The sequence below is a fragment of the Heloderma suspectum genome, chromosome 2 (genome assembly GCF_057233095.1).
Source record: "Heloderma suspectum isolate Gila_16-S chromosome 2, 16-S_ref, whole genome shotgun sequence".
In the NCBI taxonomy this organism is placed as follows: domain Eukaryota; kingdom Metazoa; phylum Chordata; class Lepidosauria; order Squamata; family Helodermatidae; genus Heloderma; species Heloderma suspectum.
Window position 1 is genome coordinate 216,316,620 of NC_139459.1, and position 27,046 is coordinate 216,343,665.

The window sequence follows — 27,046 nt, forward strand, 5'->3', positions numbered from 1 at the left end:
AGGTGGCAACCAACAGTATTTTGGAAGTGCTTTTTGTTCCAGTGACTCAGCACAAAAGAATCACTTTAACTGTTTATTGCCAGCCCCTGCCACTGATTCAAAAAAACATTTTCCTTTTTCGTGGTACCTTGTAGAGCATTTTAACCTCTTTAACTGAAGAAAACCCGCAACTGTCATCCATGCTAAATTGTGTGCAAGCTCAATCTGGAGCCCTCTGACTACCATCCACAAATACAGAGACAAACTTGAAGAACAAACACTTCACTAAAGTAACAAAGAGTCTTGTGGCACCTTAAAGACTAAGACATTTATTCTAGCATAAGCATTCGTGGACACTGTCCATGTCATCATCAGATGCATGTCTGATGCTTTCACTAAAGTAGCAACCTTTTTGCACCTCTCTATTGTCCAAGACTGTGTGCGCGCACATGCACATACAGACACACCCTTGATCATCTTGCAGATGTGGCAACCCAAAAGATTCACCACATTTCTCTGTGTATCACTGGTTATTCAAAAGGATCTCATACTTTCCCAATGAAACAGGTTTTGATGGGGGGGTATCTTTTAAATGCCAATAAATGCCGTGTTTTTTCATCCAGTCTGGTTGAGTAAGGATGGATTACTATCCCCCCCCACATTCATTCTCAATGCCTTTAGGCACATAGCAGCAGACAATACATAGTCACACATATACAAATCTCAACACCTCTTCCTAGCAGCAGGTGGAGCTTAACTAAGCAAAAAAACATCCTCTTCTCTTAAAAGTGCCAGTCACTGCCCCACTGCTACATCGGAACAAAACATGCAGTATTTATGTCTTAAAGACCTCCAGCACCCAACAGGAAATGCTAAATTCAGCAAAGTTGTATAGAAATTTTTTGTTGCATTGTCTAGGCCACCTAGAAGTGAAAAGAAAGCTCAAGGGTTTTTTACTAGAGGGAAGGCAGACCAACACTTTCCCGCTCTGCAAAAGATAACTGAGTCCAGAAACCAACGTTCTCCCTAAGCTTGTAAAAGCCACCATACTACTCAGACAATAAGAATATCTGTGCAAAATGATTATCGAGTAGGCCATCAATTTTCTAATTAGCTTTTACCAAAGCAAGCTAAGTAAGAAATACATATAGAAGCACTAATGAGACTATGTATCAGAAATGCTAGCCATCTACAAACAGCGGACCATCAGGTCATGTGCCCCGTTCCTCACACACACAATATGTGATGTGCTATGCTATGGTGTGCACACAAACATAACTATATGTTTAGCTTGTGACCATTCCATTCTTTGAGGGAGAAGATCAGGCGCATGCACGTATGAAACACTGTTATGGGTGTGCTAAGGATGCCCCCACTGCCCCATGATGACACACACAAAATACGTTTGGCCGGCAATTACCAGCTTTCCCTGGCCTTGGGTCTCCAGATGTCATCGGATTAAAACTCCCATCACCACTGGCCATGCCAGCTGGGGGTGATGGGAGCTATAGTCCACCATATATGGACCATGGGACCATCACCATGGGAGCTATAGTCCACCATCATGGGAGCTATAGTCCACTAGCTATAGTCCACCATCACCTAGGACATCACCAAGCTTGAGACAATGGGACTGCAACACTTTATTGGAATGGAACCCAAGTAAGTGTTAAGACTGTTATTTCAATTGACCAGGAGGGAATTATCCACTTCCTGGACTCCCAACGCCTTAAAGGCAGAGCCTTCAATGCCCATTTCTCACTGAGGCAGTAATTTTGTCTCTTCAAACATCCAGTATGGGCTTACCTGACTAAATACTCCTTCATACAAGAAAAAATCCCTCCACATATAAAACTATGAAGTCAAAGAGAAGGCTACAAACACTCCTCCCCAACATCTAGTTTTCTAGTGAAGGGATTCTAATGTTTTGGGTACAGTGGAGCATTCTGTCATGAGAGCCTCTAGCTATAGAGATTATCAAGGTTTTGTGCCAAGGTATCCAAAATGCGCAAAGGTATACCAACTGCTTGCACTTCTAGACCTACCTTGTGTATTCATTTGTTTGATCACCTGAAACATTCTTGAAATTGCTTCTTTACCCGTGGCTTCTCTGATCGACTTTACCCCCCACCCTCACCAAAGCTGTTAAAAGTCTGCTGACTGCAGTTCTAGTCTGCAACCTGGCTTTCACTTCTATGGAAGGCTCTAATCCATGCTAGTTAAAGGCTCCCTAAGTGTAGCAAACTGTGCATGAACTACAGCACCAATCCTCAGTGACCCCGCATTTGATCACTTTCATGGTGAAAATGTAAGTGTAGAATCATTTAACTTGGTCCACAACCACCTGCTATTTATATTGGAAATGTTTCCGCAGAGGCCAAAGCAAGAATCTGGCTGGTGTGCAAGACCTAGAGTTTCAGTAGTTTTATTTAATTCTACACAATAAAATTCAAACACTTGAGAAGTAAAATGTCCTTTTTAAATCCACTTCTCTGCTCTTTATCAACTCTTCTTTCTTCATCATCTTCTGCCTTTTGTCTCACTTGCTCTTCCTTCTGCATTTCTTTCTTTGCAGCAACTTCAAATTCTCAGCTCCCCGTAGGCTCCACTCACACCCCATCCCCTGGTGTACCTGCTAGAGTGGTCACCAAGGAAATAGTTAATGTTGACTGTAAGATATTACTGGGATTTAATGCTGACAGATTATTAATTGGGGTGCCAGAGTAGGAATTCACACAATTTAATCATATTGGTGCTTTAGAACTCTGGAAGAAGCCAATTTTGTTAGGTCAAAACTATGACAATTACCTTCAAAAAAGCACTAAGATTTCCTAGCTAAAATGTAGGCAACTATGAATACTATAAATACAGCAAACAGGCTGTATTCCACCCACATAAAGAATTGTGACCACTGGAAGCAATGTTTTAAGAAGGAAACTCTTAAAGCAATAGCAAAGAGATTTGCTTTTTAGCATTCTTTGGCCAAATCTTCAAAGGATGCAAGACAGTGAGAACTTTAATTTTTTCAGTGTGTCAGCACACACAGATATGTGGAAGCCATACATTTGTTACATGCTGTTCTGCCAAGAACTGGTCAATTTGTGTTTTGTTGTTGCCCTCAATGCTGATCTTCCTCCCTCGCTGGCTGCCACAGCATACCACTGTACTACATATATTCTATTGGGAAACAGCACAATAGTATGGTGGCTGCCAGTTGCCCCTTCCCCAGACTGAAGCAAAAAACAGGGATGGTTTATAGGCACATAGCATAGTATTACTGGCAAAGAGCCACAAGCACAGCCACCAAAGTATTGCATTGTGCTGTTTCTCTGGTGATGAAAGCACAGCAATGCTACAGTGGCAAACAAACAGTTAACAAAACTGAATGTGAAAACTTCCCAAGTTCTCCCAAGCCACGTAGGAGGGAGGAGTGTGCAAGCTCACTGGAGCTTGTTCCTGTTCCTGCACATTGCACTAGACCATGGTTTAGTGGGACGTGTCGATGCAGCCATTATACTGCTGTTTAAATTAAATAACTCTGTGAAGCAGCTGTACTTTTTTTTTAGATGCTGTGTTACACATTATTCAAACAGAATGCTGTCAGGACTTTTCCTACAAAGTAGGCTCTAGCCACTCTTTGCTAGACAGTATTAGGTAGTTGTGAGGGGACTATATACCAAGATAAACTATAAACTGTAGCAGATATGATGAATCTACAAAAGAATGTCAGTGACATCAGACCAGAACATAATCCAGGCTGCATTAGATGGAAGTAAATGTCGACTACTATGGACATGGGAGTGGGCCCTTTTTCGTTTGATTTCAGAAATTTAAACATTAACTAATTCTTACGTATATGAAGAGAAGACAGAACTTGCTTTTTGCATCCCCTGGGGCCAGTAAGTCCAAGAAGGGGCCAAAGCAGCAATAGAGCTAGCAAGGAATGTAGCTTCTAGAAGGGTTAGCAGTTCAATATTTATGAACTTGTGGTTTCATTATTTGGCACTCTCAAGCTTCAATTAGCCAGGTTCCCATTAGATAACCTATTTATTTCACAAAAATGAGCTAACAAGTTGGTTAACCATAATTTGGTTAACCACCTGAAATGTTTTTTTGGAAAAAAGTTGTGCCTCTGAAATCAAGTCAAACACATCTGGACAAAAAGAGATGCAGTCTTCTTGGCCTGAAACATTTTAAGACCATAATCCTATACACATCTACTCAGAAGTAAGTCTCATTTATTTCAATAAGGCTTACTCCCAGGTAAGTGGGTACAGGACTGCAGCCTAAATTGATTTAAAGTATGCCTGTCAACCAATTTAGAAGGCTTAAATCAACCTTTCTTTTCATAAAGTAACCAACCATTAAAAAAAAAAAAAAAAGACTCGCTACCACTTGTACTAAATTCAGGAGCTGGGAGCACTATTATGTACTCATACATGATTGGTGCAGGAGGGAGGTGCAAGTTACAATATTAAAGTTCTTTTCATATCAGAAATACAATACACAGAGCTGTGTCAGGATGGTAGAACTGAGCCTTTGTGCACATGAAGAATACTGTCTCTCGGAATATAGCTATTTCCATCTTGGGGCCTCAGACTGATAATTATCTCTTCCCTTAAGTACAACTCATACGAAATCCCTCAAATCTTTTGACAAATTGTAATTGAGGTGCATAACAACTTGCATCACATGTTACTTACTAAATGCAGCCAAGTGCAACCTTCATATTCCATATCAGATCTTAAGATAGTCATTCAGGGGAAAAAATGACTAATAACCCAAACACTGTTTGCTTTCTACTCCTACCAAGCATGCAAAGCAAGTGTTCACCATATATGAAGAGACCCTAGAAAAGTGAGATACTCATCTAAGTCAAGACTGGTTGGAAGTTTAGTGCCTTCTAAATTCAGTGAAGAAAATAATAAGATTTGTAGATATTCAACACAGCACAGCCTGCTGGGCTTCAATGGCTCCAATGTAAAGGAAAGCAAGCGATTACATCTCAGAGCCTAAAAGTGCTTTATTCCTGGTAATTTAAGTGGTTAAAATACGCACTTTCTTCCTCTTCCTTCGAGGTCTGCAGGAGCTTGGCTTTACAGATGGAAGGATAAAAGAGAGAGTCTCAAAACCTCACAAGGTTTAATTTCTTCAAAATTAGCAAGCCTCTAATATACCCACAGGACATACTTGGTCAAACCGTAGATTGAAACATCTTCCCTTGCTCCATCCCAAGATCCAAAGTAAGATTCCAATTAGGGGCCAAGGAGTACCATCTTACCCACTGCAAATTTAGGGAGTGCGCAGTGAATGAAGAAAATGTTTTATAGAGATTTCTCTTATTTCCTGGAGTATTTCACGGGAAAAAACGAGAGCAAGAAATTCTGAAACTTATTCAGAAGGACAATATCTGATCTGCCCATGAAATGAGAAAGTTCTCAATGGAAAAGTTTGCAAGAGAAGCATGAGTATGGCATACAAATGTATTTATCATCAGTATAATGCCTATTAAGTACAGACTTTAAGCTTGCAGAAAAACATTATCTGTGCCATTTAAATACCTGAAAGTTCCACTCTGCAAGCTTAGGATATGTATCTTCTGGCACTTTATTGCAAATGTTTACATTGGGTGACAGAATTTATGTCCCCATGGTGTTGAAACCCTGAATCTCCACATTCTTCTACATTAAAGGGTATGGTCTGCCCAAAAGGTTTTTGTTCTTTGTATCAGAGACCATTTAGTATTTCTTAGAAGACTGGTGGTTCAAGTACTCTAAGCTAGATTCAGGGTACATATCTTCATCAGTGATTCCTGGTCACAGACAAAAACTTTCATATGGCATCATCAAGGAACAACATTTTATTAGTTTTTAAAAGGAAGCAGTCTTAAAGAGCAACCCTATGCAAGTTTATTCAAAAGCAAGTCCCACTGTGTTCAATAGATCTTATTCCTAGTGATTGTTTAGGGCTGCATTCGTAGTGTGAAATAGTCTTACTTTACTAGACCTGCAGCAGTTACTCAAAGTTAACTGTAATCAACAAATTTCCTTCCTTATACTTGATATGAATACATTTTCATCCATAATTACTTCTTCACACACCCCCCACAGGTTTTTAAGAGTTTTCCATTTCTAAACTATAAACCTTTAAGTCCCTTTTATCATCTGCAGACTTTATCTAGTATTCCTGACTGGTTGATTTTTGATGTGTGGTGCTCCAAACATTCTTTGTAACTGCAACATCCACATTTATGTCCTATTCAACTGTAGAGCCTTTTGTTCCTTTAGTCACAGACCAATTTGCCAACACTTCTAAAACAGCCAATTCCTTGACCTGGCCTTCCCAAAATACTAGTGCATGTGCATACTTTCTGTCCACCTCTCTCCCTCATACATTCATACAGACACACGCAACCCCCCTTCGATCTAACTCAAACAGCAAGTTACTGACTCTGAATTTACAACTTTTTTTTTGCCAATACTTTGGACTGGGAAGGTAACACACAATCCACAGAACTGCCTCCTGGGATCCATGTTACCTCGCTGTAGCATCCATGAGACACAGCCCTGTTTTGTAACATACCATAAGGCTTGTATAAGAACTCAGCCCGATTTGATTGTATGCCACATATATATTGTGGAAGTTAAAAAAAAAAACCCTTGCTACTAAAATGGGTTAATAGCATCTCTTCAGACACCAGACTGACAATGTTTTCCTTCTCTCTTTGGAAACACTAGCAAAAGAAGTGACCAAAAAATAGTGTCAATTGTTATCCCACTTTACAACCATGCAGGAATGTATTTATCTTCCAAACATTCTCCTGTTTATACAATAAGCATTTACACATATAGCCCGTTATGTCACTATGATGCCATTCAACTGAAGTATTTTGAATATTTGACATAAATTACAAAACAAATTATGCATGTTGCAAGGGAAAAGTTGCAATCTACAATAGTGGTCCCAAATCAAGAAGCCTGGTTATTGCAGTCATGTACAGATTCATTCACAACAACTAATCTAGATTAGCTTCATACTTTTGAGAAGGATGCATGCCCAAAGCTAGTTTGGAAACCATTTTTACTTTTCAAACTTTAGAGGAATCTAAAAGTAATAGAAAATAAAATTAAAGTTGCATGAATAATACCTGACAAATACAAAGGATGCAAGACAGGTAAGACAGACTCATTCCTCTCCAACCTCTCTTTTCATCAGGCATAATAATTTCAGAACTATGGTAGATTTAAATACACTCCTCTTATTTCAGATACGATTACAGACAGTTGCTTATACCAGACAGAAGCTGGCAACTATTTCCCATAAACAGTAATTTATTCAGAAATACACCCCAAGCTATGTCAGAATCTCCGAGCGGGTACATTTTTGCCACTAGACACAGCAGAACAAATGATGGATGACTAAGGCTACAGTTGATATTGTCCATTTAGTCAAACTGAGTCTGCACTAAGGATAAAAGGAGAACACTTATTGATCCTTGTTCACCATGAAATCTAACAAATACTAGTATTCATTCATTTGCACAAGGCTTCTGAGATCTGCAGTGGTTAGAAAAAAAGTGATCTTTAAGTCAGTTGATGATTCACATAGTATAGCAAAAGTCACTGAAATTTCCATGGCTGTTAAAAGTCTGTACCCTGCGAATACACAAACATCCAAAACCGGCATTAAACAAGTGAGGTACCCAGTCCTAGATTTTAGTAACCTATAGGACACCCTCCTTCACGTTTAAGCCTCAAAATTAAGAGAGCTAGGGCCTTCACAAGTAGCAATTCTTCAGCTGGTTCTGATCAAAAAAGATAACTGCATGGCTAAGCAATTGTAAGGTGAACTTTCCTACCCAGAGTATATTAACACTAGAGCATCATGTCAAAGAAAGCTATCAAACTCCTATCCCTTTTCCCACTAAAAAAGAAAGAACTGGTTTGTACCTGTGAGGTTGACATGCGCGAGGTATCTTGCCGGCCTGTTAAGTCAGACGAGGAAATATTGACTGGGGCCCCACGATGCAATCGCATACTCACTTTTCGTTCTCGCTCCATTCCAGACACTGGCCGAGGAGATGTGTTTGCTGAGAGAAAAAGATGTATTTTACTTTTGTGCATGTAGTTACTAGCCAAAAGTAACTCTTGCCCTCTGTTGGCCTGTCTTGATTGAGCCAGTTTAAGAATGTTTCCAACAGTCTGAGCCAGAGCAACCAAAACCATCAGCCCCTTTTGCATGCCTATTTTGAGGTTTTAAGTCAAGACATTTTTTAAAATTCTGCTGTTCTTAAATGTATACTATCTAGGAAGGTCCAAGATACCTTAATGCCACACACTGCTTCGGAAGTTGTGGGATCTTTGATGTTTGTCAAGAAGAGGCTGGATAAGCCACATCTCCGTAAAGGGCCATATGTAGGATATATTTTGAGGAGAGCCCAAAATGAAACATCCCTTGGAGTATTTTATGTTCTCTAAGCAAGGTATGAACAATTGAAAACCAAGATAACATTTTTAATCCTAATAGGAATAGCATTCCTTTTTATAACTGTCCAGTATGGGGGACGACGACAAACCAAATACACAGACGGCCTGAATCCAAAACACAGTGTGGATTGCTTTGTGTGCTTAAGGGATCTTTAGACTTGTGTTTGTAAAACAGTAGCTCCTTCCCTCTCTCCCTCACTCAACTTTTGAAACTGAGGGGCAGTTTGTGATATGGAACAGCGCTCTGCTTTTCAAAGGAAAAGAGTAAAAAAAAAAAAATCAATGCTGCATATATGCTCAAACCCTTGGATGGCCCTGAAGTAGCTCTTTAGATTCTAGCCAGGATATTATAACTGGCAAAGACCTTGACCAAGATTCTACATAGGGCCATAAGGAACTATTATAAAATGGTGTGTAACACAATGAATGTACAGCAAATTGGACAGTTGGGCTCCAAATATTACCAGTAATGAAAAAATGATTCTACACATCAACAAACAGAAGTTTGTTTGACATTCTAGCAACACAATGCTGGCCTAACAGCAGCTTTGTACCACTTTAAATTATGCTAGGATTATTTTATACTCGAGGTGATGAGGGTAAAAGGTCACAAATAGGTGGAATCAACAAGAGGATCCCTGAAGTTAAGGCTATTCGAGGGAAATTTGCTTGGTTGAGTGTTTATGTTTTTTGAGCTGCTGAATCCAAATCCATCTGTACCTAAGTGATACACCTTAGTATAAATCCTAAACCAAGGATAAACTTGCCTTTGGAGCCACACTGTTTAATAATTTTTTTTGATGAAGGGAAGCTAGTATTAGGCCTAACACTTATCCCAAAGGTTTTTAGAAGTCTACATTGAAAAATTTACAAAATGGTGGCTAATTGAAATTTATTTTGAGCAACAGTGCAGTCTGCACAAAGTATATTATAAAACCAAATGTATTAGTCCTAGTGCATTAAACAACACATAGTTTAGTGTATAAAGCAGGCTTCTGTGACAACGTGATGCTGAGAAAATTTAAAAATCCAAAATAGCTGCCAAAATCACTACATCTCAATTAAAATTGAAATATATGCTTCATGGGGTAGTCAGAACAATGAAAAGTTTACAGCTATAGAAATAGCACCTAATATTACCTTAGAACAACTCTTTACAACTTCCAGTTGTTTTTATATTGGCATGTTATATTTCTACTGAACAATGTAATAGGGGCAAAATAGGATTCTATGACTGTTTTACAGAGTCCAAACGGCTGGTTATTTCCCTAAAGTGTTCACAGAATCTAAACCGACAAACAAAAAAACAGGAGGTTTATTAGAGTGCATCTCCCCAGGTTAGGACTTTGGGGCTTGGAGGGAAGGGTTCAGAAGGTGGTCCTGGAGGACTTCTCTTTGATCCCCTGGCCACTAGCCTTTAGGGTACCTTAAGGCTCCAGCTTTTCTTTATGCTTTTTAACATCGACTTGAAACCCCTGGGACTCTACCTCTTATTTCCATCTTCTAATCTCAAGAAGATGGTGGAAACCTTGAACACATGTCAGGAGGCAGTTTTGAGATGGATGAAGGCAAACAAGTTCAAATAAGACAAAAGTCTTGTGGGTGGGGAAAAGCTGTTGATCTGGATGGAGGTGTGGAACTGACTCTGGATGTGGCTGCACTCGTCTTAAGGAGCCAGGTACACAGATTGGGAGTTCTCCTGGACTCAATGCTTACCATGGAAACATAGGTGACAGTGTCCAGAAATGCTTTTTGCCAGCTTCAAATTTATCTAGAGAAAGCTGACTGTGCCTCAGAAACACATGATCTGGTTATGTCCAGGTCTGATTACTGTAATGCTGTTTATGTGGGGCTGCCCTTGAAAGGAGTCCAAAAACTACAACTGGTGCAGATTGTAGCAGCCAGAACGTTTGTAGAAGCTAGGCATTTGGATCATGCTATACCTATTCTGCATCAGTTACAATGGCTACCTATTCATTTCCAGGCCCAGTTTAAGGTGCTGGTAGTGGCCTTTAAAGCCCTAAATGGTTTGGGGCCAAGGATACTCAAGGACCATCTGCGCTCATATGAGCCTGCTTTAAGATCAGCATTTGAAACCCTGCTCTCAGGTCTGCTAATGAGAGCTCTGAGATTGCCAAGTACCAAGGACCAGGCCTTTTCTGTGGTGGCCCCACATCTTTGGAATGCCCTTCCCTGGGAACGGTGTATGGCTCCCTCTTTCCTTTCTTTTAGGAGGCTTTTAAAAATGTATCTATTCCAGTTTGAATTTGCTTAATTTTAGTGTACTGTGCTCTTAAATTAAGGTTCTATTTCTTATTTTAAGTATTTACATATAGAATATTGATTGTTTTTAGAATCTGATCATTTATTTTGCATTTTAAAGCATGTTGTAATGTCCTTTGTGAGGGGCTTACTCTAAAATGGGTAGAAGCTGTACTTTAAAATCAATAAAAAGTTGGTGTTGGCCATCTTGGATGTTACCCTTGGTTTTAGGGTCAACACTAAAATGTATCACTTCAATACAGACAGCTTTGGATTCAGAATTAAAAATGAGCAAACCAATTTCCCCCCAAAAGCCTCAAAACCTGGGAAATCTCCCTGACTAAACCTTTATTTGTAGTACGTGGATGACAATACTGATGCCAGTAGACATTGCTATGTTTGGATGTGGGAGACCCAAATTCAAAGTCCCACCTAGCCTTGTAGCTTACAGGTTGGCTTTGGGCAAATCAGCTTAATCCTACCTCACAATATTGTTCCTAAGGAAAAAAAGAAATGTGAAGTACTTTGTACAATGAAAAGGAGCAAAGAGATAGAAATAAACCGAATTAATATAATGACATTCCTCATAATTCTATTACAGGGAGTCAGTGTAGTGATATGGTCGGAGTGCTGGACTACTGCTGGGGAGACTCAGATTCAAATCCCTGCTCAGCTCCCTGGGTGACCTTGGGACAGTTCACTGTCGCTCAGCCTAACCTACCTCACAGGGTTGTTGAAAGGATAAGGGGTGCGTGTGCTGTATGGTGCTTAGAGCTCCTGGGAAGAAAGGCTAGATATTAATATATACATAAATTCTAAGTATTCCGGTATTCTATTCTCTACTACTTCAAAATTTTATTTAAGTGTTGTTGTTATTTTGTTAGTCTATTAAGGGCCAGCCTTCCGATGGCATAGGAAGTCACAGCCCTTTTCTCTGCTTCAGAGAAGATCAATAGTTTCGGATACTGGACGGTACAGAAATGTAATAAATAAATAAAAGAAATGTTTATTTTTTGGATGAAGTAATATTACCAAGCAACAGGAGGAACTGTTGTACCATTTGAAGAAGGAAAACAGGATGAAAAGTACACTCTCACAAATTCTAATAGTATCTTGGATACTTCAGCGTTGTATATAAATGTGTCATGCTCTAGCAACAGTTCAGACTTTACTTAGAAATACAGTGGCATTTAAAAGAAAATATCTCCAGTAACTAGAAGAAAGCCTCAGGGCATTCTTCACTTTACCAGTATGGGAAGTTGGGGTAAGAGGGGTGGGTGGAGCTACATCCTGTGTCCCCCTCAGCCTGCCAGAGGCAGTAGAAGGTAAGCCACGAATGGCTGGATTTCGCGTGTGTCTCATTCTTTCCTCTCTCTCTCTCCGTTCACGCTCAGCATCTTCGACTGCACGACTTGCACCCTGCAAGAAAAACAGGAAATATGACTATAGATGGAGTACTGAATTTTGTACAATGTAGCTGTCGCACAACAACAGTGAATAACTGATGACTAAAGCTATTATTTATACTGTCTACATTTGTATTAGGCAAAATGAGTTTGTATCAATACACATGCATTACACTGATTTTCAGATTATTAGGTAGTTAAGAGCATGTACTCGTTTTTGTGAGGAGATAAACTTCAAAGCTACGCTGTTGAGTTTATCTTCATTACTGAAAGGCAGTCAGCAGGGTCAGGCAGATAAGCATTCTACTTAAACTTGGATCCAAGTTAGATACTGACTTAATAGGTGGCCTTGGGCAAGTTAATTCCCTCAACCTTGTTCCCATTTTTATATGAGAGGAACTAATGGGGATCTCATCCTGCAATGGTTAATGAATTAAAGAAATATTGGTCATTCTAAGCCTTAGGAGAAGGGCAGGCAACAGATTGGATCCAAAGAGTAGTCCCTCCCTCCCAATTTCCCCCTCCAGTTGCAGCCCCCTCTGCTACCCATACATTCCCAAGGATTCCCCCAACCCCCAGAAGAGGCTTGGGGAATGAGGGGACAAGTGGAATGAGCTGGGAAAGTTCTGTTTTAAGAGCAGGACACTGCTTGCCGTTCTTAGCATCCTACTTTACAGGGTTAAATAACTACTAGTCCTATACAGAAATAAGGCTCACCATGATCTTACTAGCCTGAGAAAGCTCACATCAAGTTACTATTTGCTACAAACAAAAAGAAACACTATGGAATACTTGTCTTTATACCACCCGTGTAAATAAGCCCACTCAAGTTACTAGCCTGCAGAATTTTTTACTAGCCTGCTAAGAGGTTAGTAGCCTACTGTGCTGGCTGCAGTTAAAAAAAAAAAGGCTTTTAATCAAGTAGCTGGTGGAGTAGGTAGATCTCTCTATCCCACCTCCACCAGCCTGCTTGGTTTCTCTGCTGGTCATGGAGGAAGAGGCTTTCCTTCCTCCATGGCTAGCATGGAAACCATGTGGACTGCCTCCTCTGCAAGGCACAATCACTGGCATGGAATTCCTGGTTGCCTATGGCTGTCAGGTGAATTCTTAAATTAAAGGCTGCTTTACATTTCCAGCATTATGTTCATCATCAAGAAGGCTGAACATTTAGTCAGGCTTTGAGATAATAAAGCCCTGCTGTATATTACATTTAATCAAAAACAAAGTCAAGCTCTCTCAGACTGGAAAATGTCACACATTTTTTTTTTACGCTAGTAGTACTTACAAATTTGAGCATGTTCCAGTCAAATACATAGTCATAGGAGAAGCCTTGTCTGTGGAAGAGGTTTCTGAATAATTGCCTTAGATACGAATAATCCGGTTTGTCATCAAAACGCAACGAGCGGCAGAAATTCAGGTATGTAGCAAACTCAGCTGTAATAAGAAATCCTGATCATATTACCACAAAGTCAGTGCAAACAAAAAGATCAAGCACAGATTCATCAGCTCATTGCACTTCCAAAGTACTCCTCAGTGATTTGTATGATAGCTGAGGTAACAGAACCTTGAATTGTTTCAAGTGATCAATCTGCCCCACATATAGGCAGCCAGAGATGTTCTTTTTTCACACACTGCAAGTGCTTCCATGATGGTCACTGTGGGCCTGTTTGCACATAACAGCAACAAATTGTGGGTTAATTAATATGATGGGTTGAGCACCACTGCCATTTTGAATATGCAAGCACTGACTGGCCCAATTGGAGGTTATTTCATAATGTGCAAACCCAGACATAATGGGTTAAACAACCCAAGGTCCACCTAAGAACTAATCATAGGTTAACTGTGGGTTATCTAACCCATGATTAACCCATAGTGCCCAGGTTCACACATCATGAAATAACCTCTGATCAGGCTGAATGGAAGCTGCGTATTCAAAATGGTGGTAGCACATGAGCCTGACAAATTGGGGTTAATTATCCATGATTTGCTGCTGTTATGTGAGAACCAGGTTATATCATCATCTAGGCATTTATTAGGCTGCAATGAGAGGCAACCTACAAAGAAGTGGAGAGGTTGTTATTCAGTCAGCCTCAGGTACTAACAATATAGGGATATATATCTCTTCTCAAAAAAAGAAAGCCTCTCTCTCTCTCAAGTTACAGCAAAGGATTAAAACAATGGAATGATACAAGTGTCTCTGAAAGGGGGTGGGGTGGATAAAGCAGCAAAAGGAAGTTGCCTATAGGGTATCCAAACAACATACCTGTACTGGATTAAATGAATGTAAGAGTTACTCTATACAAACAAGTGCCGGCATAATTTCTGAATTGGAGATGTAACAGATCATGTGACATTTAAGTTCAAGCACGCTTCACTGAAAAGTTAGCTTTAAAATCAATATCCAAGAAATCTATTCCAAAGAATAAACTTACAAGGGTATCCTTTACACAAAACCTCAATGGGTGTAGACATTTTCTTTTCACTGATGCGTTCATATTTCTGTCTCTTTGTAGCTGCCTTCAATCCCTGCCAGGGGAGGGAGCCCAGGTTAAAATACATGAGTACATAGCCCAAGGACTCCAAGTCATCTCTGCGAGATTGTTCTACAAGGAGTATAAGAGTGGAGCCATTAGGTTCTATCATCTGATGAAATACTGCAAATATATTTAAAGCAACAAATTACACAATGAAAAGCTTACCTGCAAGAAAAACATGGCTAAGTAGTTATTTTAAGCTTGCAATAAATAAGTAGGAGAAATGGTTTACTCTTGGAATTATTCCTAAAGATTAGCAGAGAACTGGGACCAAAAGACCCTATGGTCCAAACCCCTATAGAAAGGATCATTCATCCACACACCTGTCAGCTGTGGGTTCACAAATCTTGGCTTACTAGCAACCCAGCAACTGCCACCGTCTTTTCCCTTCTCCAAATCCTCTGTATGTGTGCTAGAAGATTGAGGGGAGGAGCTCAATCTTATTTTATTTTGCTTGAAGCTTCTGGAGTTACTTGTGCTATTCTGCCAAACCAGCATGATGAGGGCGACCCTTCCCCTGCATTCTCTGATACATGGAGAAAGTGAGGGAGGGTGCAAGGAAATTTGTAGAGCTCTGAAGTCAGCCTAGGCAATCCAGGCCACAGTTAAGGAACACAGATCTGACATACTATAGAAGAGTAGTTACAGAGCAAGTAGCTGAAGCTGATTCACATGACTGAGCCAGACTGCAAATTACTCACTTGTGCAAAATACAGGCCAGAGTGAAAGGCAAGGGGCTCTCCAACTCATATCCCTCAGAATTATAACCTTCCTAATGACTGAGAGTTCTTTGTTGCCACTGGAAAGTTTGTGTAGCACAGCAATTATTGTATTTGTATACAAGTGAAGGCAACCCCCCCACAAATCAACCAAAATCCTCAGGTAACTTTTGCAACATTCACTTGGAAATATAGCAATCAATGTAACCCGGAGTGGAAAGCGTGTACCAAGCCATCCCAAAAGAAATGCATTGTGCGAACCATCATCCAACATCTTATCTGGAGCAGTCTGATGCCTGAGAGAGCTAGGAACCTCATTCTCATTGAAACGCTAAGCTTCCTTTGAGCATGTTAGGTAAATTATACATACTGGTAGCCAGAACAATTTGTTTTCTCCAGGTCTCTGACTGGATGAACATTTGCATGACAGTAATAGAAGTAATCTGCTACTAGCTCACCAATTCCAAGATGAGTGTTGATAGACGCATAGCGGGCAGTTCCTGTTAAGTTTTTATTTTCACGATATGGAATGTGCTGGTGGGTTCGAGCATCCCGATATTTCTTGGCCAGCCCAAAATCTATGATGTAAACGAGATTGCCCTTCTTGCCTAATCCCATCAGGAAGTTATCAGGCTTTACATCTCGGTGAATGAAGTTCTTTGAATGAATATATTCTATTCGGCTTATCTAATTGAAGAAAAGCAATTTCAGAGTTACTGAATTTTCAACCTTTCTGAACACGCAAGCTTCCTGAAATTAAATTTCTGAAAGGTGCCCACACATACACCAAGAGAATGCCACACTTAATACCCATTAATTATGGTTTCCTCCATGGACATGTCTAGTTCTTGTTGACTCTAATATTCGCACAGAGGTACAAACTAAAATGCCTTTACACTTGTTTTGGAAGAACAATTCCACAATTAAGGATTAACATAACATTTTCAGCTTGTTACAAGATGCAGATTTATGTATCATGCACAGATTAACCATTTTTGTGGTGGCAGCAAACAATATTCAGGCAAAATTTTAAATGAGGTGGCTGTCAACTGTTCAGGTGGTTCCATGTTACAGTGTACTGTATTCAATAATCTTCCCTTACATTATTGGGTGGGTCAGTGTTAAGAACATTGAAGGGCCCTGCTGTATCAGACCAAGGGTCCAACTAGTCCAGCATTCTGTTCACACGGTGGCCAACTAGTTGCCCACGGGAAACTCACAAGTGTTTCATTGTAATGATCAATAAATACAATAGAAGGCTATCTGACTTGGGGATTTGCAATTATTTTTAAAAGCTGGTCTGTTCTGCAGGAACAACAATGGCTAGCACAAGGTTTTACAGATTTTGCAAGGTTTTACAGATTTCCAAAGAGATCAATTAAGAAATACAACCTAACGCACTACAAGCAGGCAAATGCTTCAGAGCCCAGCTCAACTCCCATTTCAGGTCCTCTCCTCATGAGATCATGTTTTGGGAAAAAAAACACATGTATTTTAAAGGAGCACAAACATATTTCCCACTACAGCTACATGGATCACATTCATATAGGCAAAAAAATATTGTTATTGGACATATTTGCTAGCTGGTATATGAAAAGAACAGCTTAAGTGATAACCTTTATCACTGACCTCTAAAATAGGGGTGGCCAACTTGTGGCCCTCTAGATGTTTTAACCTACAGTTCCCATCATCTCTCACCATTGGCTATGCTGGCTAGGGCAGATGGGAGCTGAAGGCCAAATCATCAGGAGGGCCACAACTTGCCCACCTCTGTGTCTATAGTAAAGGATTTCCAGCTTTTCCTGCAGGTAGAACAATTAATAGAAAGCATATATAGTATAAGCAAAGGGTTTCCTATCCAAAATTTATAGGAAACCCTCCTATCCAATAAACAAGAAATGCAAACATTTTAATACCATTTGGTCAGCAAGTAAAAGGACTGTCTTGAGGCTGAATTTCCTTGAACAGAAGTTAAAGAGATCTTCAAGGCTTGGTCCCAACAATTCCATCACCATTACATTGTAGTCACCTTCAGCACCACACCATTTGATTGTGGGAATGCCCACTAGAACAAGGAAAAATTGATAATTCATAGTATTTTGTGAAAATTGTAGTATATATAAGATACTGGCAAAGAATATCTTTCATGTCTCCAGATAATTATCTAAATTTCAGTACATTTCTTCTTTCTGAGAAATAATATTTTTCTTGGGAACAACAGGAATTGGAGCCTTTTGCTAGGAACACTCATGTCTTCATTGCCTGAAACCCTTTCTGTTTGGATCTGCCATCGTCTGACACTCTGGAAGCATTCTGCACATGGACTCTTTTTCTAATTGGAACTTTGGATTGCTAAGGACTTGCCATAAGCACCATGATGCTTTTCATAGACTTTGAACTCTTGTTTGCTGTGGACTGTGTCATTTCCTTGTTGTCAGCCCAGAGTGCCAGCAGGCTGGGTTTGATCCTGACTCTTGGACTTTTTTCTGCCTGGACTCATGCAGCGTGGAGTTACCAAAGTGAAAGCGATGGGAGTCTAACTCTCTGCTTGTGTGAGTTTAATCTTGGGCTTAAGAGCTCTCGACCATATAGTGCAGAGATCCCAACGAAGGTTTTAAGTTGGACAAAGTCTGTGTGGGGTGTGTGGATTTGTCTGGGCCTTTTCTAGAACTCTTGCCTTTGATTGTCTGGGAAGGATGACCCCAGGAATCATTCCAATTCCTTGTGCTGTTTGTGGAAATTTATGTCTTTGCCTGGGAAGGCTGACCCCAGGAATCATTCAGGTTACTTACCCTTGTCCTCAACTGCCTGGGAAAGATGGCCCCAGGAGTCCAGAGCCCCTTCCCCTATTTTTTGAGCTATAGGGACTTCAATGGGGAACCCTGTTGTGTGGATCTCTGTCATGGTTGTAGTTTTTAGCTTTGGACTGTTCTGGAATTACATACAGCCTATGAATGACCGTCAGCTATATGATTTCTGAAGAGTGTAATCATTAAGCTTTTGCCATGGGATTTCCTGCAGTAAAGAAATCTCACTTATTTGGGTGTCCTCTGTCAGAATGCCAGTGTGCGTGCACGCTGGAAGGATTGGGAGTCACGACAGATTTTTTAAAAGCAGTCCAGTAACTAGCGCTGCATTTAGTACAGAGCAAACAGATGGTATCTGAACATTCTTCTCAAATTTTGCACACCAGCAATTTGGGATCATTAAGCAATACACGATCTGTTAACCCTCAATGAAACTCAGGACAAGCTACCCAGCTTGACCACTGGGCAAGCCAGAGCAGTGCAATACTGCCCAAGTAGGCTGGGCTGCACAGAGATAATCAGTGTGGTAGTGGTGGGCCTGAACCTTACTCACATTGAAGAGCACCCATGGGCTCACTGGGTATCCTCAGTCAACAATGATCTGTCAACCTCACAACCCCATATGAAAACAAGAACCACCCCTTACCATACAGGAAGAATGAGAATGAAGATTACGCTACTCATCCAAACTTACTTAGGAGTAAGGCCCAATGAACTCTAAGGAAGCATATGTAGGATCATGATGAAATGCATTCTGCAAATTAAAAGTATTTAGCTACAGCTTGCTAATGAGTGGTAGGGAAGATGACTATGCAATCATGCACACACGTTTCCTATACTATATGCCCGTTTCAGTTTTCAGCTGAAACATTAGTGCCCACATAATTTATCAGCACAGATAATGCTTACCTCCACCCTGCATCATTTTGTAAATTTTGCTCTCTATATGGAGCTGAGGATGTTTGGTTTTCACACATTCCAACTTGATGGCAACCTCTTCTCCAGCAGCTATGTCAGTACCTAAAGGAGAGAAGAGAACAGAGTGTCATAATCGAAGGCAGCGAAAAATGAACTGACCATAAGAATTGCTATTACAGATCTGACCCATGGCTTATCTAGCCTAGAATCCAGCATCAGACAGTTGCTAGCACCCTATGCTTCATGGACCTGCAGAGTACAGGTACAAAGTGAATCCTACAACTTGAGAAGAGAGACAAGAGATGGATCTGCAGTAGTTATGGGGATAGCAACATGATGCCCTTCAGATGTTCTGGACTTCAACTCCCATCAGCCACGGGCAACATGGACAATGATCAGGGATTATGGGAGCTGGAGAGCACCAGGTTTGGGACTACAATTCCCATAAGTATGTGTTCAGATTAAAAGCTAACATTATTTTTCCTAGACTGAGCCAAATTAAAATCAATGAAGTTCTACTAATCTTTTTTGTACTTCATTAAATGTTTTCATCACGTAAATGTCTTGTACTTATATACTTTAACTGCTGTTAAAATAGTTAAGAAAGTTATCTATTTCCATTATAGGAGTATGGTTTATTAGGCAACCATGAAAATGAACAAATATTTGAAACATGTGCACAAAAAGTGTAGTCTGAAAACCATGATTCATAATAGAGAAGCCTTTGGCACAACAGGTTTTCAAAATGAATTACAGAAGCACAGATATCAGGTTGGATCCAGACAAAGTTAGTTGCACTTAAATCCCACTGATTTCAATGGGACTCAAGTTCAACTAACTTTGTCTGGATCCAACCCATTATTATTAGATTAAAAATTAAATCAACTGACTGTAGTATTTAGGTAAGGCTCTAAAGAGCTGCTTAGTGATACTGGGCTCGCCTAGTAGTATTTTTGACTTTTTCTTCCCATGCCACCTCACAAAATGTTTTTTACATTTCCCTTAATTTGATAACCAACTTGCCACATTGCATGGGAAGCTGCCACAAACAAGTCATAAGCGCTTTTGGGCCCATACAACTAGTTTCACATTTTTTTTATCCTGATCTGAGTATTTGACTGTTAAATCTGAAATGGATTATTTGATAGAGACTTAAAGCTACTGAAAAACAAGCATAAGAACATAAGAGCCCTGCTGGATCAGACCAAGGTCTACCTAGTCCAGCATTCTGTTCACACAGTGGCCAAGCAGCTGCCTGTGGGGAACCCACAAGTAAGACATGAGTGCAACAGCACCCTCCCGGTTGTGTTCCCCAGCAAGTGGTGTACAGAGGCATACTCCCTCAGATACTGGAGGTAGTATATACCATCAGGTCTACTAGCCACTAATAGCCTTATCCTCCATGAATTTGAAAGAGCTACAGAACACTCTTCAGCCATAACAAAAGCTTTGACAGTGCGGCTTGTTGAAGATTGTTGAACAAATAACACAATGGCCTAGTTCGCAAATAACGCTAACCCATGGTTTATTTGACTCATGGTTAACCCAGGGTTTGCTGCCCTACCCAGGGTTTGTCTGGCAGATGATTGAACTGTGGCTTGTTTTCTCAACCCCTGGGTTATTCGTTTCCCTCTTCCTTTGACTGCTCCCTCCCTGTACCTCAAATACCTTTGTGGCACAGTAGTACTGGCATGCAGAGTGGCTGTTTTTTTAAAAAAACACACACACACCACTCCCTCCACAAATAGCCTGGTGAAACAACCCATGAACAACCCACAGTTCTGGGTTCACACATAATGCCAACTCAAAGCTTAAACAACCCAGAATTCACAACCCAACAACAAACCATGGGTTGTTCATGGTTAACAACCCATGGTTTATTAGCGCAGCTGGGTTCGCACATCACAACAACCCAAAATTCAATAATCCTTGGATTTAATAAACCATGGGCTAGTGTTATGTGCAAACTGGGTCAATGACTAGGTTTACTTTAGGCACACCCCGAGGGTTTAACTTTCTTTTCAACAGTAACCCCCGTTCTATATCACAAACAACACCTGAAGAACATTTTAAGCGTCTCTGAATGTACCTTCAGGATTAGACAGTGGAGGGAGCAATCCTATGGCTTCTAGACATTGTCTGGGGGGGCCACAGGATACTGGGGATTCCTCCCTTCAAGGTCAGAGATAGTGCTCTGATCCTGGAAGGAGGAGTTGGACATCTGAACCGCTGACACCTCGCACCCAGCACGGAAAGAACTGCACCGGCTGTGCTCTGGGGTTGGAGAAGCGACATCAGAGAGGGGGAAAAAGGTGTGTGTCAGTGGGCAGGGAGGGGAGGAGACCGGAGACCAGGATATGAGCTGTCTTGAGGCCTCTCCAGCTTCCTTTCCTCTTCCTCTGAAGCACTGTTGCTAAATAGACAAAAAAGCCCATCTAGAAAAAAATGCCAGAGGATGAGGAGGCAAAGATCATCTCTGCTGCTTCTCCCACCTGGCACTGGATGATCAGAAGCCTGGGTTCTGGATGCATTTTCCTCATGTTTTCAATCAATATAACTTGCATTAGCACAGAGTGACTTTCACATTATCCCATATCATGGGTACAATCTAGCCTGAATTAAGAACATTCAAAACCGCTTTCAATGGGAGGGTTAAGCACATCATTAGTTCTTTTTCAACAAAATTGTTCTTAATTGAGAGTGGGTCATGTCTAAAGATGTAAAATTTCCAGAAATTTTGAGGCTTGGAAAAAACTGTTTTTTCTGGGGTGGTTTGTGTATGGAAAAAAATGGAAAATTTGGGAAAAATGGAAAAATAAGTAATACTTATTTTTTTAGTGCCCTTAGGGCACAATCCTATTCAGATAGGCAGCTGCTTCTGAACTCGGAGGCAACTGCCTATCCAAAGCAGGGCAGGAGAAGCACAGAGGCAATCGTTCCCCATGTGCTTCTCCTGCCCTGCATTTTCAGCTAGACAGCCGATTGCCATGGGAGGGCTGAACGGGGGAGGAGGCTGCTGTATGACACATTGGATGTGTTGTACAGGCACTTCCACCCTCCCCACCCCAGAACGCCCCTTTTTGGCTGCTCTGCACTCCTCTTGCGAGTGCAGAGGATGGGGCTGTTATGTGCTGCCTCTAAGGCAGTGTGGAAATGGGGGGAAGTCAGTTCCTGGAAAACCAGATATCCTATGGCTGTCTTGCCGCTGTCTAGCGGACATCTCTAGTCTTTCTATAAAAGTATTCTTATTACATATTTTTAAAAATATTTTTGTGGGATTAAAGGCTGGGTAACAATATATTAATACTTCATCTTAAATTCAAAAAGAAAATATTTCATAATCCAAAGCTGTTCAATTTTTCAGAAAAAAAACAAAACAGTCCTTGGAAAAAAACCCCTGTTTTAATCCCAAATGTTTCTATACCCCCGGCCCTTCACATCTCTAGTGATGTCTCATGATCCTATATTTCATCTAGTGTGTGCAAAGGTCATTCCTTGCCATTGACAATTTCCTATGGGTTCCCTATTAGTCAATTTCCCAGTATTCACTAAGCTGTTTTTTGTAATGCAGCATGATCTTCTGTATCATGGTCATCTGCAACTGAAATTCTAGTAAGTAGGCCTAAGTCAAAGGAAAAACTGCTAGGGCCTTTGGATGATGGACTACTCCCAGTCACAGCTTATCTGTTCCCAGACTTGGATGAAAGAGGACAGAGTAGAACACACAAGTGAGCTGAACACATGGGTTTTTTTTAAGGTTGTGGGTGGTTTGTTAACTACCCCAACAACCCACCCTCACCAAGTTCGCATGTAATGACAATCTATAGAGTGCCCCTGCTCAAATATTCGAAATGGTGGCTGCTGCAATGAGAAACCCTGCAGGGAAGTTCATCCATAGTGGCTTCTCGTTACATGAGAACCAAGGCTGAGGCATGCATTAAAATTGACATTATGCACTTGTGGTTGTTCAAGGTTATAGGGTAATACATGCATGTATGATACAGGCCCTATATATAGGGAATAAAGATGAAAGCAGATTGGTCATATTCAGCCTGATCACTCCTTCAGGTTCAGGCCTCGATTTAGTCAAGACTTCTGCTTTTAAGACACTTGTCCCTCATTAAGCATATTCTTCTTTGGGAGACACTCACAGTTATTTTCTGTGTTTAACATATAGGCTATTCTTGCCTGCTACCACATGCAAGGATTGTGTGAGACAAATAAGGCTACTATTTAAGGTAACAATGGAAAACTAATTGACCTCAAACTTTTTGCCAAATTGGATGCAACTGTAATGATATATTATAAAACTGGATCCAGATCTCTTAATTTGGGACAGGAGTGCACACTTTCGCACACATGTGCACTAAGGGAGACTTCTTTAACATCCCTCATATTAAGCCTTCCATCTTGTAATTGTACAGAGCTACACAGGAAAGGAAGAAAGTGGTAAACTATTTGAAGGGTCAATCATTTAACTGCTAATTCTCAGTAAAATGGCACATAAAATATTAAGTCCACCAAGCAAAACTACAGATGTAAGTAATGTGTTTTTTTATGCATTTAATAAGGTTCATCTGCAACCATACACATTTTGTTACAGACTGTTGAGTAAGGAAGCCTCTCTTAGGTAAGCATATTTTCTGCCAACACGTTTTTAGTGACTGGGCAGCATTTCACAATTCTTAAGAAAACAGAAGCTGGCTAAAGGTCAGTTTCTGGGAAACACTGAGGTACTTTGGCGCTAAGTAAAAGGGATATACAAGATAGATTTCTCTATCTCTAAATGAAGTTGTTAACTACCATTTGGAATTAATGTGCAATGCTCATGTGCCATAAGACTCATAGCTTCTGTTACAGTAGCAAGCAACTTTCTAAAAAAATGGCAAAAATTACTTCCAGATGAAAGCTTTGCAAAATGAGCCCACACAATCCAAACATTGGATTATAATGCAGTTTTATGTGAAGATTAGGTATATACTCCAGTCTAAAAAGCTACACAAAATTATCACCACCATCACCAACTGACAGCCTCTAAATTGATCTAACAGATTTCAGATACGGGTCTGAATTTTCAAGCTTTACAGCACAATCCTAGGCAGGTCTACTCAGAATAATGTTCAATGGGGCTTACTCACAGATAAGTGGGTATAGGATTGCACTCTAAGGGTGCAATCCTATCGGGATAGGCAGCCGCCTCCGAACTCAGAGGCGACCGATTTCGGTTGTCTAGCCATGGGACCTCGGAGCACAGGAAGTGGCAGCTGGACGGCACATAGGATGTGTTGTACCGCCATTTCCGACTTCCTCTCCCTGACACACCCCCAGGAACACCCCATTTGTGCCACTCCATGCTCCTCTTCCGAGGGCTGTTCCACGCGGGAGAGGGTGGAGGTCAGTTCTCAGGGAACCGACCTATCTATGGCCGTCTAGCCACTGACTAGCAGCCATAGGATTGCTCCCTTAATGACGTAAGAACTTCCTATCAGATATTTATATCTTACAAGTAGCAGGGAAAATCCTACAATCTCCTCTTTAGAGACAGAATTTTGTAATGGATTGTCTGAAAGACCTCTATCTTGTCTCAAACCAAATAATGAAGGCCAGCTGATCTCCAGAACATGTTCAAAGTCATATACCTTCATAACTGATGATGCAGAAGAAGAGCACTGACAGTACAAGCATAAAATAATTGTTCCAGAGCAACCCAATACAGGGAGACTCTGGGACTTACATTTTAATGCAATGTGTAAGCTCTAACCAATTTCTCTTTAGTATACTTTTACTGTAGGTACAGTGGCTTTCTTGGATACCACTGGCGGAAAGGCAAGGTATAAATCTTTTAAAATACATAAAAGACTACAGGAAGCACTCTTATATGAATCTAATGCTTCTTTTATGCAATAGAGAGAGAAAAAAGAGGCAAAAGCTTCCCAAAACTGCAAAGGAAGTCTAATACTACTGGAATTATACCTACTTATTTCAAATTGCTTTATTTTCTATAAGATCATTGTATTTATACTCAACTCGTTAAAAGATCCTTTACAAATTTTTAATCAATTAGGAATCTAATATCTTGCTTCAGACAGGAGGAGCAACTTTAATTGCACTAATAAAAACAGAACACTGTCAAAGAAACAGGAAGTAGCACCTTAAGATGAGTAAGGGAAGCAGGAAGCCAATCTCAGCTAATTACTTTCACTGAAGGGAAATTTCTCCCCCCTCCATTGATGTGACACCTTTCTTAGTTCTACAATGTGGAAGTAAAGGAAGGGATGTCACAGTCCTGAAAATGAGAGGCAAAACTAGTGGGTGATCCCATGAAAAGCTCTGGCTGGAAGTATTTTTAGTAGGCAACCCTATTCCTGTCAGACAACTGCTGAAACACACCACTATTCTAGGTTTGACACATCATTTTCATACAAATGTGAAAGATACCTGTCCTCTTTCTGATACGTAATTCTCAAAAGAAAAAACTAAACCAGCAGCAGCCCCTTACAAACTAGAAAAGCAACGACATGATGTTTGATAGCCAAATGGGCTATGTTATTAGGAACAAGAATATTAATAAAAGGCTTCTCTGACTCTATACAAAGTTTCCCAACCTGCACAACAACTTTAATTAAAGGTGGAGCTGCAACTGAATGACAGTTCTTTCTCCTGCTGGGAGCACACCCTTTTACAGAACTCCAGAAGCACTACATCATAACCCTCAAATGAATAATGATACTGTGTGGCATGCAGCAAGGGAAATCTGTTAAAGCAGTTCAAACAGTTTGTGATTTTCAGTTCAAACTAGCAAAGACACCATCCAATAAAGTATCTAGAACACTGCATTTCTACAATCTTCTGGTCCTGGATAAGGTACAGTGATTCCAACTCGCATGTTCATTTTTCAGAACCCTCCTCAATAGACAGCTAATAACAAAGAAGTGCACAAATGATTTAATACTATTACACATCCCCATTCTAATACAAAGCACTGTACTGGGGCAAACTGCAAGAGGGTACCAGGTACCCTTCTATTTAACAAGTATTATCAGATTTCACAGAACGACTCACTGCTCCTGCCATGCATAAATTTGTTGTTCAGTCGTGTCCGACTCTTCGTGACCCCATGGACCATAGCACGCCAGGCCTTCCTGTCCTATGCATAAATTAGTGTATTTTTAAACACAGGAGCTCAGACTTGGATTGACTTATACCTTTGTGCAGCAGCAGCAGCATGCAGGGTCAGCAATCCCACTACAGCCACTCCAGTACATACTGCAATGCACAGGCATAAGCTGTTACAGGATTGAACCCTGAACTATTTGCCAGTATCAGTTTCAACCATCAGATATTTTTCTGGCTTACCTTTGCATAAGCTCTATCCATTTGAAAGGAGACACCCAGACTAGTTTACAACATACAAATGCAAGAAAAAAAATCCACATCAGCCCTCAGGGTATATTAAAGATTTATTACCAAAGATGTAAGTTAGCAGGCCTCTGACTCAGGTTCACAGTTATATTGTCATCAAAACTAGAGGCCTAGGTTGAAAATAACCAGGTATGTCTTTCTTCCAGAAAGTAACACAAAGATATACTTTCATCCTAAGTTACAATTCAGCTATTAAAAAAAATCATGGTGGTTATGACAAGCAACAAAAGGGGGCAAAATAACCTAGCCCTACGCAATTCTTTTTAAAACTGGGCTACTTCCTGGAGGCCTCACAGCAAACACAGCTCCCTCCGAGTATTATTTTTTGTCCATGAACTATACTCCCAAGACTCATACTTCGGTGTCAGAACCGGCCCAAACCGTTCAACCCTATAACGTCTTGTAGCCAAGATTTTTTCCAAACCCCAGCCAGGAAGCGGAGGGAGGGGGTGGGGAGAGAAAAAGAGATAAGCAGCGACTTGCCCAAGGTCACAAACGGAAGTTACTGGACAC

The 27,046-nt window shown here is 40.6% G+C and overlaps 1 protein-coding gene across 8 annotated transcripts in view; it reads right to left on the reverse strand.

The window, feature by feature from the left end:
• The window catches only part of CSNK1D (casein kinase 1 delta), a 33,189-nt gene that overhangs the window by 5,448 nt on the left and 695 nt on the right, over positions 1–27,046 (reverse strand). For 4 of the 8 annotated variants that reach the window (XM_084837910.1, XM_084837914.1, XM_084837911.1 and 1 more), the window contains exons 2-8: positions 19,103–19,213; positions 17,303–17,451; positions 15,845–16,073; positions 14,566–14,736; positions 13,419–13,567; positions 11,975–12,146; positions 7,929–8,068 (exon numbers count right to left, since the gene is read on the reverse strand). In XM_084837910.1, the coding sequence (XP_084694036.1) occupies positions 7,929–8,068; positions 11,975–12,146; positions 13,419–13,567; positions 14,566–14,736; positions 15,845–16,073; positions 17,303–17,451; positions 19,103–19,213 (1,121 nt within the window). Of the gene's footprint in view, positions 1–62; positions 7,635–7,765; positions 8,069–11,974; positions 12,147–13,418; positions 13,568–14,565; positions 14,737–15,844; positions 16,074–17,302; positions 17,452–19,102; positions 19,214–27,046 lie in introns of those variants that run through there. The other 4 variants (XM_084837907.1, XM_084837913.1, XM_084837915.1 and 1 more) reach the window with 4 other exon arrangements.